General features: G+C 46.6%; 1 protein-coding gene across 6 annotated transcripts in view; it reads left to right on the top strand.

Moving 5' to 3' along the window:
- LOC139059015 (endoplasmic reticulum aminopeptidase 2-like) overlaps positions 1 to 21,083 on the top strand; it is a 202,543-nt gene that overhangs the window by 113,676 nt on the left and 67,784 nt on the right. For all 6 annotated transcript variants that reach the window (XM_070536792.1, XM_070536790.1, XM_070536794.1 and 3 more), the window contains 5 exons: positions 148 to 279; positions 4,796 to 5,027; positions 16,221 to 16,351; positions 16,408 to 16,463; positions 16,547 to 16,694. In XM_070536792.1, coding sequence (XP_070392893.1) covers positions 148 to 279; positions 4,796 to 5,027; positions 16,221 to 16,351; positions 16,408 to 16,463; positions 16,547 to 16,694 — 699 coding nt within the window. The remainder of the gene's footprint in view (positions 1 to 147; positions 280 to 4,795; positions 5,028 to 16,220; positions 16,352 to 16,407; positions 16,464 to 16,546; positions 16,695 to 21,083) is intronic.

Genomic DNA, 21,083 nt, shown 5'->3' on the forward strand with positions numbered 1-21,083 from the left:
TTTTGGATCAGATAACCATTATAAGTGGAGTGCACCTTATTGAAGAAAGGTGCATTCATTGCATATGTCTCCATAGCTTGATGTTAGAGTAGCCGAACTTATGTGCAACTTGTGTGACGGCTGCTACTACACATGCTGTCATTGAAGGGTGCCGCTGTAGTGGCCATGCTGGAGGGCTTCCTGGGCCGGCAGCAGCTACGGAAAGGCCTGACCCAGTATCTGAACATGTATCGTTACCACAACGCTGACACTGCAGACCTCTGGGACACCTTCACAAATGTGAGTCTGCGTTTCTTCTTCAAGTGTCTTGCTCACAGTTACAGTAAATCTCCCTCTCCTGACCCCATGGTGTGACAGGCAGAAAAGGACCATGCTTATCAGGTGACATTAAAAAAATGCCTTGTAAACAACTGCTCTTTTATGCAAGTATTCAGAATGTTCAAGTATTTTTATAACATATAATGCAGTAAACATTGACTATGTTGTAACTAAAGCCTCTCAATTAAGTGCCGTATTTTGTAGTTTGCAATGCCAGTGATGCCATTTCTTGGTTTCCATTGCACGTCTCCTCCTTCTCATATAACTAAAGCTGTGACACGGCATCACATACTTTTCATTTTCTCGTTTTTGGCTCAGAAAAAGTTAAGTATGACCTTTGTATGACCGGCACCATTTTTGTTGCATTTGTGTGAGTATGGGCTGGCGTACAGCATGTGTGATGCTTTCATCCGGACTCCACTGCCCCAAGTGATGCACTTCCTAGGTGCTCCTGCTTTTTGTCGTGGGCTGCTGAGCATGGGACTGCTAGAAGTTGTTGAAGGGGCAGTGCAATAAGACGACGACAGAAGGCAGGAACACACAGGACAGCGCTAACTCGCAACTAGCTTTATTCGAAGGCATACACAAACTTATGTACACAACCCATAGCCACGTGCTCTCCCATCGATGGTGTCATTATCAGTGCATAGGCAAAAAACGCAAAACCCTGTAATCTAATGCTACACTATGAGGCGGCTTAAAAATTCAAATTCACTGTCATGCAAATTTAACGACGGCATGCTTACACAACGTGACCCTTTTTTCCTGAAATAGTAGGCCTCAATAATCTCCTTAGTGGTCTGATTTTTATGCGCGGAAAGTGTTGTGGTGTTTTTATAGATTGGAGTGCACCCATGCTCAGAGCAATGCAGTGCGACATGCGAGTAGGCATTACCCGTTAGTGAGCGCCTATGCTCAGACAATCTAATATTCAGGCAACGACCTGTTTGACCGATATAGACGTGACCGCAGGAAAATGGAAGCTCATAAACAACTCCCATTCTACAGTGCACAAACGGGGAAGTATGCTTAACAGTACAGCCTTTCCCAGCATGAGTGGAGGCAGCCTGAGCCAATTTCCTATCAATCTTACCACAAATTTTGATCATCTTGTTAGGGCCAGAAAAAACAACCTTTACATCAAACCTGCCTGCTACATTCCTGAGGCTGTGTGATAGTTTATGCACATATGGAATTACTACCAGTTCTTTATTCTTATCGGCAGGCTCTGGATTGTTCATTCTTGTGGGTGCTCCTAATTTTACATGCTTAACAAGCTTCTGTACGGTCATGCAGATAGCATCCTCTCAAAAACCTGCTGCTCTCAAACGCTTCAGTTGTTTGTTGTTGGAGTCCAGTTGTTGGAGTCCCTCATTATCGTTCGGAATCATCGGTGGAGGTTCTTCTCTTTTCGCGTCGGCAGTGGCCTTACCTCCCGAGGCCGCTGACTCTAGTTTTCCCGACACGGGTTCTGTGAACGGCGTCTTGGGGAGCTTGATGATAGGTGGGGGCTCGGTGACCGATGCCTCAACGGCGCTGTTGACCAAGGTTGGTGTTGCTGGTAGGCTTATTGGGAGCTTTGACGAGCAGACAGGTACTCTTCGATTTCAAATGGATGCTCACCATTGCAAGGGCAAGGTGCGTTCATGGGAAAACCACGACGCCCTGCCTGGTGATAGTGGCACATTCTGTACAGGGAGCCAGCCTCACCACAGTGGTAGCAGAGAGGTATTCGGTCAGGAGTGCGCCATACATCAGCCTTTCTAAACCTTCTCTCGGGTGGCGACAGGTATTTCGAGGCATCGAGCTATACATAGAGGAAGTGGCTGCGACGTCAGCACGTCCGGGAGTTTGCTGCAGCACATTGGCATACGAGACACTCGGGTGGTGCAGTAGTAGTGCTTGGGGCTGTGCACTGAGCTGTGGTTCCCGGACCGCCTGTCTGACCTCTTCGTGAACCACGTCTGCCAGTGAAGAGGGCGTTGGAGCGTTGTGGTCAAGCCGTAGCCTCTGAAGCTCTTCTTGCACTACAGATCGCTTGAGCTCCCATATGACCTCCATGCTGTTTCTGATGACGACTGGAACTGCGCCTACAGAGGTGATGTTCATTTCCCGGTTGTACATCCTTAATCGCTGTTGCAACGTGCTTTCCATTGTTGTCGCCTCAGAACGAAACTCAGCGACGGTGTGCAGTGAGCTCCAAACCAACCCTGCGAACAGTTCCTGTTTTACGCTCCACATTAGATGGCGAAGTTTCTTGTCCTCGCTCATGTTTGGATCAACTCAGCGGAATAGGCGGGACATGTCTTCTACACACAAGGCCACGCTTTCATTGTTCCGTTGGTTTCTTGCCTGCAGGGCAGCTTCGGCCTTCTCCCTGTGGTCAGTACTCAGGTAAGTGGCAAGCAACTCCTCTTGAAAAGCATCCCATGACACAAATGTCGCTTCGTGGTTTTCAAACCACGTTCATGCACTGTCCTTTAACACGAAGTAAAAGTTTCGTAGCTTGCACTCTCCGTTCCATCCACTGAACTCAGCGACGCACTCAAAGTGTTCCAGCCAGTCCTCTGCGTCTTCTAAATGTGTTGCCATGGAAAGGCTCTGGTGTCATTGGTGAGTTCACTGCGATGTGAGTTGGTGGGATTTGAGTTGTCATCTAGGTAGCGTTTCCATTAGCAGATGCTGATGCTCTGATAGAATTGGGCAAAGGGGAAAACTCGGGGGGCTCACCGCGTATGCGATGACTGCAGCGTTGGTGAACAGGAGTCAGTGCGATGGGTGCAAGTCGCCATGAGTCCGGGCTCCTTTCTCTGACTTGAGAAGGGCTTAAAATCATACCCTGCGTCTCCACCAGAGCTGTAACAAAACAGTTCAGTGACGCTACTTTAATCACTTTACCTTGGGCGAACTTGTGCCCGACAAACAGCTAAGCGAGAGGCTCACTAGAACGTCCACAGTCTTTTCGCCAGAGTCCCACACCTCTTCTTCTCCCCTCGTGTCCTGCGCTGACGACGGGTTGCTCCGAATGCACGTGCCTTGCGAGCCCGTGTTGCCCGCTTCACTGCCACTATCTTTCACAGGTAGCAGTAAACAACTGGACAGACGCAGGAGGTGGCTGGCGTGTGTAATTTGATATCATCTTGTGTCAATATATTGTAAATATAATAATCTACACTCCCAACATCCCCGTAACAATATCTTGGAAAATATCTACAAAGATTCCACAGCTACCTTCATTCTCCACAAGAAAAGTAGAAAGATACCTATACAGAAAGGGGTCAGACAAGGAGACACAATCTCTCAAATGCTATTCACAGCATGCTTAGAATAAGTATTCAAGCTATTAAATTGGCATGGCTTAGGAGTAAGGATCAATGGCAAATATCTCAGCAACCTTCGGTTTGCAGATGACATTGTCCTGTTCAGCAACACTGAGGACAAGTTATAACAAATAACTGAGGACCTTAACAGAGAAAGTGTAAGAGTGGGGTTGAAGATTAATATGCAGAAAACAAAGATAATGATCAATAGCCTGGCAAGGGAACAAGAGTTCAGGATCACCAGTCAGCCTCTAGAGTCTGCGAAGGAATACATTATCAGATCCTGACTGGAAGCTTACCATTATCACTAAAAGGAAAGGTGTACAAGCAGTGCATTCTACTATTGCTAATATATGGGACAGAAACTTGGAGACTGACAAAGCAGCTCGAAAACAAGTTAAGGGCCACACAAAAAGTAATGGAACGAAAAATGATAGGCGTAATGTTAAGACACAGCAAGATAGCGGTGTCGATCAAAGAGCAAACGGGGATAGCCAATATTCTAATTGACATTAAGAGAAAGAAATAGAGCTGGGCAGGTCATGTAATGCGTAAGTTAGATAACCAGTGGACCATTATGGTTACAGAATAGGTGCCAAAAAAAAGGGAAACACAGTTGAAGATGGCAGAAGACTAGGTGGGGTGATGAAATTAAGAAATTCGCGGGCACAAGTTATAAGCAGTTGGCACAACACAGGGGTAACTGGAGATTGCAGGGAGAAGTCATCGTCCTGCAATGGACTTGAAAGAGGTGGATGATGATGATGATGATTGTGGTGGTGGTGGTGGTGCTGGTTGTGGTGGTGGTTGCGGCGGCGGCGACAGCGGTGGCTGAATATGAAACTCAGCCAAAGGGTGCCAACCAACTGTGTTTGCTCAGACACCCCCATGATGACAAACAGGCTTCTGCTAGAAACTAGTTTGGCTTGCCCAGGTAGGGCACAGAACTGGCATTTGACTGAAGCAAAGACTATGTTTCAGCCTTTCTTATGGCAAAGTGTTGCATGCTTTCACTAGTGTGTCATTGAGGGCAGTGAGCAGTGCAGTCAAGAGGTGGCAATGTAACACGCTGTTTTGAGGTAAGGTGTCAAGTTGAGGAGATGTGGGGGTTAGAGCTCCCAGTGGTCTCTAATAAAGGCCACTGTGTCTTGCAACAGGTGACCTCTGGACAGGTGGGAGTTTCACAGGTCATGGAGACGTGGACACGACAGAAAGGCTTCCCACTTGTGCGACTTTCAGTCGGGAGTGATGGATGGCTGCATGCTACACAGCGGCGATTCCAACTCCTGCCTGCTGACCTGGTCACTGATGTGGCAAGGTGGCACGTGCCGCTCACTTTTGTCATGGATGGCGGTCAGCAGCGTCTGGTTTGGATGAACAGCACTGATTGTGAGCCCTGTCACACATTCTGCTAGCCCCAACTACTGCAGCAGCTTTGCCTGCTTGTTTTGAATTTCAGCTGTTGTCATTTCTGTGGCCAGAAGTTTCGGCATGTGCACTGTCATGCTGTGCAAAAAGGAGGTTCTATTGCCCTGACAGAGGGGTACGGTGTAATCAAGCGTTTGGTTAAAGTCCGTCTGGTCAGGTAACATGATGATGAAGTTGCAGTCACTGACCAAATCGAGGTGCAAGAGACAGACGTTTCACAGACTGTATGGGTTCTTTGGAACGGGCTCCTTGAGTGTGACCGAGGAATGCATATGGGCTCTCAAACATCTGTGTTTTAAAGCGAGCCTTTCTTAGCCTCTTCCTTCAACTGTCCCACTGCTTCTGCTCCTGCTGCTGTCTGGCATACCGTGTTGGGGGGGGGGGGGGGATTCAGAGTGTGTGTACACATGACAGGAGCCTGGGAGAGAGCAAAGGCAATGTGAGAAACTTGTTTGGACCTTTGCACCACCTCGAATGTTCACAATGCCCTCTGAGCTCCCTGGGCTTCTCCACATTAGCCTCTTGAAAGCTGTAATTATCCATGACCACCCACAAAAGCATTGCAGAAATTGCAGTGCTTACCTTTCTACTAACGTGCAAGTCCAGAGGAGGGAGAGACGAGGCAGAGGATGGGTAGAACTGACACAGTCACGAAACGAGTGGCTTGCCACTCTTCGCTTGCAGTTTACATACTAGCGGGGGTGAGGGGGGTTGGTGGTAAAGTGATGTGAGAAGGCAGGGAAACGCTACTACTATAGGCACAACAGCAGTTGCTGCAGGCAAACAGGATAAATTTAAGTTGAAGGTACGGTATGGTAGGTTTCTGCTATTTCTGAAAAATAAACACCCTGCAAATTTGCCAAGTGTACAACTTATAATACAGGGTGTGCAGAAGCAGAGCCGCATTAAAGCGCACCGTAGGGTTTAGGCGACATCGACATTATGGAAGCAGTCACACGTCAAATCAATGCTTCTGTGCCCGCTGTGGCTGGCTTTGTGGTTATGGCATTGTTCGAGCTCGCAGGTTTGATCCCAACCACAGCAGCCACATTTTGGCGGAGGCGAAATAAAAAATTGTTCGTGCACTTAGATTTAGGGACGCAGTAGAGAACACCATGGTGTCAAATTAATCTGGAATCTGAAATTAATGGTGTGCCTTATAATCCGATTGTGGTTTTGGCACGTGCAGCCCCATAATTCAAATCATCTACACTCCCTCAGCTTATCTACACCCCGATTCCGTGATGCCTCCATGACTGCTGAGGTTTTGACTGAATCAAACGCTTTCTCGTAATCAATGAAAGCCATATATAAGGGTTGGTTATATTCCGCACATTTCTCTATCACCTGATTGATAGTGTGAACATGGTGTATTGTTAAGGAACCTTTACGGAATCCTGCCAGGTCCTTTGGTTGACAGAAGCCTAAGATGTTCCTGATTCTATTTGCGATGACCTTAGTAAATAATTTGTAGGCAACGGACAGTTAGCTGATCGGTCTATAATTTTTCAAGTCTTTGGCGTCCCCTTTCTTATGGATTATGATTATGTTAGCATTCTTCCAAGATTGGGGTATGCTCGAAGTCATGAGGCATTGCGTATACAGAGTGGCCAGTTTTTCTAGAACAATCAGCCCACCATCCTTCAACAAATCTGCTGTTACCTGATCCTCCCAGCTGCCTTCCCCCTTTGCATAGCTCCCAAGGCTTCTTTTACTTCTTCCAGTGTTACTTGTGAGATTTCAAATTCCTCTAGACTATTCTCTCTTCCATTATCGTCATGGGTGCCACTGCTACTGTATAAATCTCTATAGAACTCCTTAGCTACTTGAACTATCTCATCCATATTAGTAATGATATTGCCGGCTTTGTCTCTTAACGCATACAGCTGATTCTTGCCTATTCCTAGTTACTTCTTCACTGCTTTTGCTTTTAGGCTTCCTCCGTTCCTGAGAGCATGTTCAATGCTATCCATATTATACTTCCTTATGTCAGCTGTCTTATGCTTGTTGATTAACTTGGAAAGTTCCCCCAGTTCTATCCTAGCTGTAGGATTAGAGGTTTCCATACATTGGCGTTTCCTTTCATATATATATATATATATATATATATATATATATATATATATATAAACGCGAAGAAAGGGGGTTAACCGAGGGACCCGATAATTATTAGTCATATAATGAGAAGCCAACAAACACTGACACCAACTGCAGGGAAAAGTTTTGGTGTCAGTGTTTGTTGGCTTCTCATTATATGACTATATATATATATATATATATATATATATATATATATATATATATATATATATATATATATATATATATATATATATATATATATATATATATATATATATATATATATATATATATATTTTCGCTGCACCACACTCCTTGAGCTAACTCGATCGATAGCACCATGCACCGACTCTGACTGGTTCATGGATCAACTTGCTGAATGCCATTTTTGTTTAGAACGGAGCCTCCTTTCTGCCCCACGAAGTGGCACTACTGCAAATCCCTGCTCATCATCATCGTTCCTGCCTGGTTCGTGGCTACGGCAGTTCCGGTCTCATCTTAGTAAGCCATGTCAAGACAATCCAGCAGCTGATTTGTTTGTTTCTTCGTGCACGATGCTGCGAGTAGGCCACGTTTTTCGTTTGTGTGACTGGTATCGGTGTGACGGCGTGGTGATGTTTGCTTTGTGTGCTGTGTCAAGGTTGCAGTGATGAAACGTGGCATACGGAAACATAGCGTCAAGTGTCTAATGGAACCGACAGTGCCCGCGCAGACTGCACTGCGGAATGCCGGCAAGTGGGTGCCGGGAGCCTAGGATTTGTCGCCTTCCGATGTGCACCCTACTGACGCCAAAAGTGTTCTGTGAGACCGGTGCAGTGGTTCTGGACACTGTCTCATTTGACAGTTTCACAGGTGCTCACGCTGCTGTACTGACATGCACAGAACTCGATCACGGCGAGATCATTCGTCAGGTTTCTGCTGCGCCGCCGGACGATGACTCCGAGTCGGAAGATGACGCACCATGTGCTACACTGCCGTCGCATGCGGAGCATGCACAAGCAGTGACTGTGCTTTCAGCCACCGATAGTGACTGTACGACCCTCTCCGAGATTCAGGCTTATCTGATTGCGCGTAAACAGAACAGCGTGTAACGGCACATTCACAATTTCTTCAGATATACTGCCGAGCCTGAATAAGTGCGTGGAAGTAAAGGATTTCTTTTTTTTTTTTTCTTAATCTGCTTTTTCGGACACCTGTTTATTCGGACATTACCGCAGTCCCCGTGAGGTCCGAATAAACGGTCGGCGACTGTATATATATGGAGAAGTATGGGAGAGGCCTTTTCCCTGCAGTGGGTGTAATCAGGCTGTTGCCGATGATATATATATGTGTGTTTGTGTGTTTGTGTGTGTGTGTGTGTGTGTGTGTGCGCGCGCGTGCGTGCGTGTGTTTTTCTTGCACTTCAAGAAACTTCATGTGACCTCGAAAAATTGTTCACTTACGTGACGGCCTTATATGAAAATTAAGTAGGCCTCATAGTAGGAGATAGTTAAATTTCACAGCCTGAGTCCTCTCCCACCACCAAGAATTTGACGTCTCTCAGTAGTGTAATCTTCCTTCATGTAAGTGTCGCATACTTCGCTATCACTAATACTGCTCCGCCTTTCCGGCGAAACTGCAGCCTGTCTTTTTTTTTCTGTGAGTCTCAGTGTAAGCGCTCCTGCACATGACTGCTGTTGATTATGATTTTGAGTGAATGCGGCTTGGCCTCATTTAGGTTATTGAGTGAATTATACAGAGTGCCCTAACTATCACGCACCAAGTCTTTAAAAAAGAGCAGTTGCATTGCTCGGAAGAAAACCTAATGCATATTGTTTTTTCTAGTACAGTGCAGTAGCCGCCAGTAATACTTTCGTTCCTGAAATTTAATTTGACAATTGCAATTGATTATCTAATTTGAGAAGTGCTATGCTAATTATCAAAGAGGCATTATCAATGAGGCATCTGTAGGTGCCCCAAGGCATCCCCAGGCATCTAACAGCTGTGTTTTCAGTGACATACGAATTGCGTGTAATTTCTTCTGACTGGCAAACAAACCTCACGAAATATGAAAAATACCATGCGACTACGCTTCCACTTGCATCATAAAGCAGCACCCTTAAATAAGCTGATTGAAAGCAACTGCATTGCCTGTCGCAAACCCAAAAAGACAGCGCATCGTCTTGATAATGGTACGGAAGGAGCACCAACAGCAGGTCTTGCGGCTTCACAGCTATTCCTTCCTCTCATTTCTACATCACACATATTATCCGTCTGTCAAGGCCGACTGATCACATTCATAACAAAAGCCCCTTGATAACGCAGCCGAAGCGCCGCTCTTATCACGCAATGCGAAAAATGATATAATATGCATAGCATGTCTCGAAATTGCGGATTTGCTCGCACCGCATCGACAGAGTGCGCACACAGCTATATTTCGTGCCAAAAACTTACTTCGGACCAAAGCCAAATTAAAGTGACAGTTTTAGTTTTCATTAGAATGTATACGTACTGCAAAAACAGGTTCATCACATAAAATAAAAGTGAAATAACAGACCGGGAAGCGACCCACATGTTGAGAAAAGGCAAACCCAATCCATTCAAGAAAGTAAATAACTACTTCTAAATGAGCCAAATTGGCAATTGGGACGCCTGCACAAAAAACAAACAAGAAATAGTTCAGATTTCAGTGTGCCCTTACTATCTGTGAATTCGTAAGCGCCATTGAACACCAGCTGCGGCCTAGAGGACGTGTTCGAATAGGTCTTCTGCAGCTACGCAGTACTGAGTCTGCTTTATCACATTGTGGCTTCCTTGATGGCCGACGCTCGGATTCTACGGCCGACATTTGTTATCCTTGTCATGAGCTAATCTGACGTCCGCCTCGATCATGTAAGCAAGATCTTTCACATAACTCCAAAGAAAGAAATCGATTGGGGAGAGGTCAGGTGACCTAGCCAGCCAATTTACAGGCCCGTGCCTTCCAATCTATTGCGCATGAAAAGTCGCATCCAGCCAGTTTCGTGCTTGGCTGCTGCTGTGTGCTGGTGCTCCATCTTGCTGATACTACAGAAGTGGAAGACGTGACAGTGGGACTTCGCTGAGAAACTCATCCAGCACACCTTGAAAGATTTCGTCCACGTAACACTGTCCGGTCAGTGTGTGATCAAAGACGATGGGACTGTTTATAGCACCGGCACTAATTACATACCCCTCATTGCACAACCACTGGTACTGGTGCCGATTGCACTTTACTCAGTGTGCTCTGTAGTCACTACAATAGTGCACATTATGCAAATTTACCTGGGTGCTTCTGTGAAAATCCGCTTCATCTGTGCACATGGTGTTGCTCAAGAAGTCTGGTGACTTATTGGGTTTTGTGAGGACCCAAATAGAGCAATCTAGACAATTCTACAGATTCCTAGCTTCCAAGCATTGGTGATAGTAAAGGTGGTACGGATGAAAGGCTTTAGGATCCTCCAACTGATGACTTTAAATTGTACCTGGGCAGCCATGTCCCGCATGCTGGCATGAGGGATCGAGACCATAAATGCTAGAACATCCGTGCATAGGCTAGGACTCAAAGATGGAGTCCTCTTCTCATCATCATTTCTGATGATAGTCGAAGCGTTTGGTCTACAGCCACACTTTCAAGACTGATATATATTTGCGGCCTTCTTCTTGTTGTCATTTGCAGCTCCCAAGGCAAGGATCATTTTTACCTTCTGCTCACTAGAAAAAGACGTGGTGACTTAGACGAAACAAAATGCACCTTTAAGCATTTTCAATTACGTTGTCAATTAACTTTTATGGTGATAGGTTTTGTGGCGAATAAAAAGAACCATCTGTGCACTTTATCTTTGCTAAGACAACAGCTACCACAGAAGGGTGATAGTTTGGACTGATCGATTTTTCATTTTAGACTATGTGGTGCAGCGTGAAGCGGGACAAGGGACACTGGGAAAAAACGAGGACATGCACTTAATGCCAACTGAAATTTTATTGTCTGATACTATATGTTGTATAACACCTATATATAAATAACACTTTGTATCAGGCAAAATTTCAGTTGGCATTAAGTGCTTTTTCTTGTTTTTTCCTGTGTCTCCTGTCCCACTTCACGCTGCACCACACAGCTATCATAGCTTGTTTCCAACTAAGACGAAATGTGACGCGTTACTTCGGCCGAGGTGCAGCAGGCAAGGCACTAGTTCGATCATGATGTTTCACAGTGAAGCTGTACAGTGCAGTCCACTAATAACGATATATCGGTTATAACGATGGGTTGACATGAGAGTGTCATTTTATGCATTAAGTCTACGGGGAAAAAAACATTTATAACGATAGGTTATTTACCGCATATCGGATATAACGATCAAAATTTTGCTATCCGGATGGCTTTTTCCGTGCAAAATAATCGTAACATTTGCGTTGCTTAGTTCCCTGAAACAAATGATGTCAAGACGAGGCGATGTTTATCTCCGTAAGTTCTTATCTGCCGCCATTACCACGCTGCGCATCCCAACGTTACTAGGTGCGTCCCGCCCCGCCTGCGCACCGGAGAGTACCTAGTAGGCGCAGCGCACCACAAGATGGCGTTAGCTGCTTCATGTGTGTCGGCCACAGTCGCTCCAAAAGAGAGAGAAAAAAAAAAGCGACGAGCAAAGCGGCGCGGTGGCGCCCATCCTGCACTCAGTCTCTCTCTCTCTCGCTATAGCAGGCTGATGCACGGAAGCAGCGTATGTACAACCAACGGTACAACCCAGTTCGATGATGGGACCGACAAAGCGCAAAGCTGTGTCGCTTGACACGAAGATGGATATTTTGCAGGACTCTCAACGCGGCTTCAAGGTGAGCGCCCTCGTGAAGAAGTATGAGCTCTCCCAGTCGACAATATCAACCATCTTGAAAACTGGGAGCAAACTGGGAGATTGTGAAGGCAGGAGCTATCAGCGGCCATGCCAATCAGCGGAAAAGGGTTAGAGACCCTTTGTACGCCGATGTTGAAGAGGTGCTTTACCAGTGGTTCATCACAACCTGCACGCATAATGTGCCTATTAGTGGGCCAATACTTGCCACCAAAGCAAAAAACTTCGCTTCTCTTCTGGGATGCGCAACTTTTGAGCCTAGGGGAGGCTGGAATCAGCGCTTTAAAGAGCGGAATGGAATCGTTTACAAGAACGTGGTAGGGGAAGCGGTGTCTTTGGACACAGAGGCGAAGCAGCAGTGGCTGCAGACAAAGCTGCCCGGCGTGCTGGAGCGCTACGCGGAGAAGGACATATATAATTGCGGTGAAACTGCTCTGTTTTTTAAAGTGTTGTTGTCGAAGACTCACGCCCTTAAAGGAGATCGATGCCTCGGCGGGAAGCACTCAAAGCTTAGGGTGACCGTGTTGCTGTGCGTTAGCATGGACGGGAGCCATCGTCTCAAGCCTTTTATGATCGGGCGATCAAAGAAGCCAACATGCTTTAAGAATCAGCACATCCTGGTCCGCTATCACAGCAATAAGAAGGCGTGGATGACCCGCGACCTGTTCGAAGAATGGCTGCTCAAGTTCGACAGTTTAATTGAAGGCCAAGGAAGAAAAGTAGTGTTGCTACGTGACAACTGTAGCGCACACAGCGTTAACCCGAAGCTAACATCTGTCGAATTGATGTTTCTGCCTCGGAATACTACAGCAGGCATGCAGCCGTTGGACGCGGGCGTGATCACGAACTTTAAAGTCCTGTTTCGGTGGCGCATGCTGGAGTGGCTAATTTTAGCCATTGACCGCGCAGCTCCTGGCACGTCGGGTCATGCAGACGGGCCCCCTGACCTGAAGATCAGCCTTTTGAAAGCCGTGCGCTTCATTTATGGTGCATGGTATGAAGTAAAGCAGTCAACCATATACAACTGCTTCAAAAAGGCGGGCTTTGTGCGTCAGGACGGACTTCCCCAACTCACTGAGACCAACACGGTAGAAGCCGCTGACATAACCGAGCTCTGGGAGCTCGTTCCTACTGGTGACACAGGTGGTGCATCCATGGAGGAGTTTTTGACTGCAGACTGGGCTGCCTCATTCTGCGATGAGGTCACCGACGAGGCGATTGCCGAAGATGTGCTGTCTCGACAGACAGCAAAGTTGTGCGATGGTGGCGACAGCAGCAGCGACAGTGACAACGAGATTAACAGTGGCTCCTTGACCCCGACAACGATGTCCACACACAAAGTGCACTGTCGTCAATCGACTCCTTAATTGATTTTATGCATGCTAAAGGATTGCCGCCAGTGTTCGCGCAGCAGCTGGAATCCATGCACACCGCGGTTGTGAAGCTGAAGCTGCCGCAAAAGCAAGTGCAGATTTCAGACTATTTCGGCGCGCCTGACCCTTGACACGGTCATTGGTGCTAGAAATAAAGTTCGTTTTTCACAGCCTACTTTCTACATCATCTATTCTTTAGAGCAAGTAGCGAGTTCGAGTTCGGAGCTGCAAAGGTATGTTCCGCGTTTTTTTTAAATTTTTTTTATATATGTATATATAACTGCAGTTCATCCAGATATAGTAATCATTGGTTATAATGATCATATTTTTCTTCTTTCTCGATATCGTTATAAGTGGACTGCACTGTATATGGCTAACCGATTCGTACATCCGTCTGTCACCTGTACGCCGAAAACTCCACCGATGCAACTGCATGCGAATGTGTGGGGAAAAAAAAGCGAAAGAGAGGCGCATGATTGACTGCGAGTGGGCGCAGCAGTTTCTCTCCGGCTCCGAAATGGGTTGGCCACATGTTATACGTACTCTTTAGGAGCAGGCAGCTTTCGATCAGCAACGCAGCGAGCAGAACTGGGAACGAGCTCGTCTACACCATCCCGATGCTGCAGCCCAGGCTCAAGAACAGGCTTGTGCAGCCGAGCGCAAGCAGCAACTGTGTACGGAGGATCCAGCAACCTACCAAGCCGTCGTTTAATGAACCGTCGGGAATAGCCCAGTGAATAACCCAGTAACAAACACCAGGGCTGTACGTTTAAGCTTTACTGGTGAACCATCTGTATGGTGTGCTTGGGCGGCGATTTTTTAAAATTTCCTTCATTTCGTTCTGGCTAACTCGGAAGGAACCTGATCGAGGACACTGCTTTATGATGTGGGTGTAAGCGCAGTCACATTGTATTCGCTATATTTTGCAGTACACAGTTAGTGCATAGCTGAAAATACTGCAGTTAGATGGTCCTTGGCTGTGCCGACAAATACCGCATTGACACTTTCATAATTACAATAGTAAGTCTCATGTTAAATAATTAATTACAAGTACCTAATTAACTTTCACTAATGAAAACATTACTGGCAGCTACTCCACTGTACTGGAAACAATAGGCGCAAGGTTTTCTTCAAGTAACACGCAGCTTTTTTTAAAATCTTGGTGCATGATAGTTAATTGGGACACCCTGTATATATTTATGACCTATGCAAGTGATGGTGTTTTCATCCCGAATAAATCTCGTAAATTATTAGAAGTGTCTTTTTATGAGTTGTTAGCTTTGCTTACTGGAAAGAGAAGCGATGCTGAGACACATATAATTCACGTGCATTTCACACGCCGTTGATACAAGACTCCGCTAAAGGGGTCACTAAAGTCTACAGGTTTTTTTTCATGGTCAGAAAAGCACACAAAGCATTTTGAAGCGAAGTGAACATACAGCAACATATTCATTCTTTAGGCAGAAGCTATCCATACTTTTATAAATAATTGTTAATTGGCTGCCTCCTTCTCTTTAAAAATATAATAACCTTTATCCTTTGTGTATGTGCATGGTGTTTACAGTGGAAATTTAAAACAATGTTGACAGACAGACAATGAACTTTTATTGAAGTCCTGAGGGACTAGCTGGTGAAGACCCGTTGGGGCCCCCGGCTCGCCACTGGCTGCTCCCATGTCGGAATCGGGAGGCCAAGCCTCTCTGCTCTTTCACGGGCCCTCTGGACGGCCATGGACTGGAGCTTGGGTTCCGTACTAGATATGGCCTCATCCCAGTCTCATTCGCTGGTGAGGGACGTATTCTGTAACGCAGGACACTGCCAGAGCATATGAGATAGAGTGCTAACGTCCTCCCCACAATACGGGCACTGTGGGTCAATTTCTGGGTGAATCCTGCTTAAGAAACCTCGCGAGGGATACGACCTCGTCTGAAGCATCCTAAGCGTGATTGATTGAGATCTGCATAGATTTGGGTGTGGAGGCGGGAAGCGCCTGCGTTCCTCTTTATAGTGGGAGACGATCTCATGAAAGGTTAATAAGGGGTCGCTGTGGCCGAGCTCCTCCGGATCCAATGTAGCCCCACCGCCAGCGCGGCGCGTTAATTCTCGCGCACGGCGGTGAGTAGTCTCATTGGGGTTCGGGCGGCCCGGCAGCACGTTGTCGCCCATGTGAGCGGGGAACCATATAATATAATGCATGGGGTCACAATTAGTTCTGGACTTGCTTTTCATAATCGCCTCCACCTGTCTCGCAACCATTCCCGAAGCAAAAGCCCTGACGGCCACGCGTGAGTCAGTGTAGATATACGGCCTTTTTGAATCCTGCATCGCCAGCGCAACCGCCACCTGTTCTGCCACGTCGGCCGTCACAGCGCCTACCGAGGCCGCAGATAGGAGCTCGCCCTTTTCAGTGACCGCCGTCACAGTGAAGTGAGAAAATACAGATGAGGCAGCCAACAACGGTTCTTCTAATGAGCTTGTTCTCCTATTCTCATGATTTACGGAAATAAAGCAAAATATGAATTAAATTCTGTGCACGTCTGCACCACCAAATATTGCAGTAGAAAAAAAAAAGTAGCAAAGTTGGGAGTGAATCGGCTTTTCATTGTTACATCAGCATATTGTTAAAAACCATTATAGTTATAGGTGGGTTTGACTGTAATGGAATATTAACTCATTCAGCACTTTGTCCTTCAGAGGTGTCAGTGAGGCTGCATGCAGCAAGCAAAGGTACTCGCTGAAATGGCTGTGCTGTCATTGATACTTGAAATTTAGAGCTTCAGCAACAGTGCAAAAATTTTCCCATGCGGACTTGGGAAATGCTCCTAGCACAGTTTACTACAACACTGTTACAGTGGATGTGTCCCTCGGTGAGTCAGTGCCATCCTGGATCAAGGCCAACGTGAACCAGACAGGCTTCTATCGGGTCAACTATGATGCGCCGAACTGGGCGGCCTTGATGGGCCAGCTCCAGCGTGACCACCAGGTAGGCCATGCTAGCTAGCACTGAGCCCGCAAGCACTGAGTTGGCCCTGGATGCAGGCACTGTGGCCAGCAGACAGGGCGAGCCTACTCGATGATGCCTTCACCCTAGCCAGGTTGGGCTGTCCATATGACATTTGCTTATGTTTTGCAGGAAGCCTGCTGGTCTGTGTTACATTGGAAGCTGATGGATGTGCAGGGCTGGGGAGCTGAACCTGTCAGTGGCATTGGAACTGGCAAGCTACCTGAAGAAAGAGCGGGACTTCGGGCCATGGGCAACAGCTTTGCCCCACTTGCTTGACCTGCAGCGCATGGGCAGTGACTCTGACTGGCTGCCTGTTCTGCAGGCAAGCACTCCCTCGGCGTCCTGTAGAAGGCCAGCCATTACTTTTTCTCTTAAAGTTAATTATAACTAGGAGCATTAACTTACATTTGTCTAAAGGATTATTAAAAGTATGTGCTCATTTTGTATTTTGCAGGAGCTTGTGCAAGGCATTGAGTGAGTTGTGGTCCCTTGCAAGCAGTGTGTTGGAACAACACAAAAACAGGAACGAAAAATTAAAAAACAATATTTTTTAGCCGGAATGAAAACATAACCAAAATGTTATTTTTCATTTTGTTTTGGGGTGAAACCAAAATATTTTATATCAGTTTCCGAAACAACTGACGTCAGGCAACGTCAACAATAGGGCAAAGCTCAGGGGTGCGCATAACCGTGCATTTCAGGCATGGGTAGTGCGAGTGATAGCCGGTCGTGCGCTTCACTAATCTAAGCTTGCCGTTCGGTGCACTAGCAGATCGACGTCATAGCAAAACCCAGGGCTTGCATGCTAAAGAACTTGTTTTGTAGTTTTATATGAATGCAACGCTTTGTTGCCAAAGTTTTATCATTTGTTTATGTTCATTTAAGTTCGTTTTATCGGAACAATGACCTCGCATTTCAGCGAGTACACTCGATGACATGCTGCTTCTGAGATCGAGCTTAGAGCCTTGAGTCAAGGCACCATGCTTCATTCTGACACCATCCTTGCAAGTCACAGTTTGTCATGTACCTGACAGTGTGCGAATTTATTTGTTTTAATACCCTGAGGACTCGAGTGGGCATTACATAGGGCGCTAAGATTCAAGTGAATGTCATATCAAACATTACCCGAAGACAAAAATACAATAAGAAACAAGGTTAAAAAAGAACACGCAGGGCATAATTAAAACCAGGGTGTCCAGAATATCATAGTTTAGTGCAAACCAAGTGCCATGATGACATATACAGACTATTTTCATAATTAGTGCACTTTTATGAGCATTAAGAACAACACTGCAAACATTCAGCACTCAAGGGCTGTAAACAAGACAAGAACATAGCCAGAGATATGCTAACAATGTTTATCACTTTGTTAAAAATTCCAGCGCAATCTATCTCACAATGAGTGTCAAAGTTTATGCGATTAGCGTTAACCACTTCGTGATGTCTCTTTCTTCGTCCTGTATGTTCTTTTCGGTAACTTCCTAAATCGCGATTAGCATTCAAGCAATGTAGTGACACACCATATTGCTAAAGACACCTTTATTTAAAACCTGCAATGATTATTTTGAGATTTCCGTTGCTTCCACTATATGCAAAATACGCTGTCTTTGCGATCAGCCCACTTTGCTATGACCAGGGTGTCTACCAACCAGGAACACCGGGAATTCTCAGGGATTTTGAGTAGTCTGGAAAAACTCAAGGAAAACTCAGGGTATTTGTGCTTCTATCAGGGAAAATTAGCTGTAATTTTATTGAAATGGAACGAAAGTCGCGGTAATGCTGGCTCGAGCCACAGAGCGAAATCGTCTTTGACTCCGTGTCGTCGGCTGGAGGAGTTGCCAGAGCATAGTCGACTTTCCGGACGCCAGATAATTCGGATGGCTTCGCGGCACAACACGTACCCCATGGGCAGGTTGCAAGTGCATAGGCGGCGCCCTGTCTTTCGTACCCCTAGCGCCATCTGACGAATAGTTGCGCGAATGTGGTAGGATAACTCACGGCGTCAACAGCCCGCGCTGCGTGTTTGGCGTCCTGCCAAACGGTAGCAATGGCGCTAAACAGCGTGCCGATATTAATTTTAACCGGGTTTCGGGAATTACAAGATCTTCATAGCTTTTTTCGTGAAAAGAATTTAGAGAAAGGAAGTCGTCTATTTGAAGTGGGGCACGTCTACGACGTGAGGGAAGTGTTGAACTCGCACTAATCGGAAGTGACTGCTAGGTTTATTCCGCAAACGAAAAATAATGCACCAGCGAGATGCGTGAAGCTCAGCGTAAGTTACTTCGTTATCTACGGTGTGGACGCATAAAATTATAGGCGACATTGATTCTTGAAGATCGGCGACAGCAGACAAATCCTAGCGGGGAGCTGCGATTGCCGTGCTGGCATCGCAGGGAAGTGCAAGGACGCCGCGGTAGTTTCCCTGTACATACAGGACGGCAAATACGAAACCAAAACATCTCATCCAGGAACGTGGAGCGTACGAACGACTCGTAAGACCTACCAGAGGTATTCTAACGTTGCTCTCCCCAAACACAGAAAAAAGGAGATGAACTTACCAGTTGTCTTACCAGACTACGCTGGGAAAATATTTTCGCCCAAGTTACTGGAAGTGCGATACTCTTATGTTGCGATTTTTTCAGTGCGTGCAAAGGAGGTTCCAATAAACCACGTTGTCAAAAATTTTGGTTATCTCAACTGCCCCTTCGTTGATAATATGCTGGGCGCAGAAGGGCGTATGGCAGCTCAGCCGGCTGCAACCCCTCATCAAATCTCTCAGCAAGCCCTAGCGCTGTTTGAATGGGAGAGGATTGGGAAAGAGTTCCACAGCTTTACTGCTGTACAGTGTGGGAACAAACTACTTTGTTTGCTGCATATCCTAGGTACGCACTGCAGGCAGTGGCGTAGCAACGGGGGGGGGGGGGGGGGGGGGGGGGGTCGTGGGCCCCGGGTCCAAGGGGCCTGTGTGGGGGTGTCATATACGTCTGGAGACACACGGAAATTGTTGAGAACCTCACCTTCCTCGAATAAACCCGGGGGAGGGGACAGAAGACCTATGGGCCCCGGGTGCCAGACGACCTAGCTACGCCACTGACTGCAGGTGTCCCGTTGCTGCCATCATTGCTGTAAAAGCAAAGAATTCAGCGTTATAACGCACTTGACATAACGCCGGAACATAAAACAGCTTATGCCGTCTGACGAGCGCTATCCAGTGTTGACGCCGTTCTGCTTCATACGGTCGGCTTGGAAACCTGTAAAACTTTGTTCCTCCTGAGTTGGTGTACGTGCTGTTGCAGCCCACTACTCAACAGCTCGGGCTGCACTTCGGCATTGCTCCGAAAAGGCAACAGCTACGCGCGAAACAGTCCACATACAGGCTTTCCGAACGCAAGCGGGCCGGTCGTATCCTGCCGGTTCCGCGCTCGCCGCCGCGAGGGGCGCCCTAGTAGGCGCGGGAACTACGTTCGCAACCTGCCTATAGTGTCAATGTATAAGAACGTCTGAAATTTCGGACACAAGCACCCTTCGACGTCCGATTTTCCGGACTTTTTGCCGTGACCGCAGGTCCGAAACGGCATTCTTCAAAATCACCACCGTTGTCACTTTGATAACCTCGCCGCCACGAACCGGCACACTCGCACGCAGATTCGCTGGCTGCCGTAGCCACCACCGCGGCAATGCTAGGCCTAGCTGCTTCGAGGTTCGGTATTAAATTTCTTGCCGTTCTGCGCCGTGTCTTTCATTCAAAGAATTCATCGCTGTCAGCAATGGCACCGACACCGCCATTTTGGTAATCGCGATTGGCTTCAAAGTTCGGAAAGCACGGCGCGTTGCATAATGCGCGTTCCCGAAAGTCAGCTTCGCCTCATTACAGCAATGTTGCGCTGTGAAGCATAAGTGCGGGAAGGGGCAACTTTCACCGGACACAGTATATATTCCTTAATTATACACGCGTGCACCCGCCATCTCCTGTCACAGTACAAGCACCAATATGCCTAATAATTGTACTGGCAGGCCTACAGAGCTTTTTAGGATGTGCCTGTGGCGATTTGAGCACTTGAGCACTGTAAAATACATGCATTAATTTTTTCGGACGTTCTCGCGGCCCCTAGGGAGTCAGAAAAAATCGGATGCTGACTGTACAACTGTCCAAAAGGATGCTTCAAATAGTCCATGTGGTGAATGCACAGACGAAGAAGAACAAGAAGACAAAGGACCTATGCATTGAGAAATGAACGGGAAAGGAAGCATGCCACTGCTTTTTTGAAGGAGCTTGCACTCTAAAAGCAAAGTGTTGGCTGACGCCGAGATGCAGGTGTCCCTCATCCAAGCAAAAAAAACTCTTTAAAACAGTGAAATACAACACCGAGGCATTGTGCGTGGGCTGAGAGTATGTCAGGACAGTTGAGGTTGACTTACCAGCTGTTGCGAGAGAATCTCACTTGTGATAAAGTTCGGGCCTCATACCAAGTAGCTTGCTATCAGTTGATAGAAATAGCTCATATTCGAAAATATTCTGTATGCATCTCTTTCTTTTTCGTATTTGAGAACGTTCGACTCGATTTGCAATGAGTTTTGCTATTTCTTTCGAAGATATTTTATTTGCTGTGAATTTTACTAACCCCTCCCTTCTGTTTTCTTTTTGAATAAAGTAAACACTACCCCTTACTATTCAAACTGAATTAAGTTGTTTTTTTTTTATTTTTTAACA

Source organism: Dermacentor albipictus, chromosome 4, assembly GCF_038994185.2.
Source record: "Dermacentor albipictus isolate Rhodes 1998 colony chromosome 4, USDA_Dalb.pri_finalv2, whole genome shotgun sequence".
Taxonomy (NCBI): Eukaryota; Metazoa; Arthropoda; class Arachnida; order Ixodida; family Ixodidae; genus Dermacentor; species Dermacentor albipictus.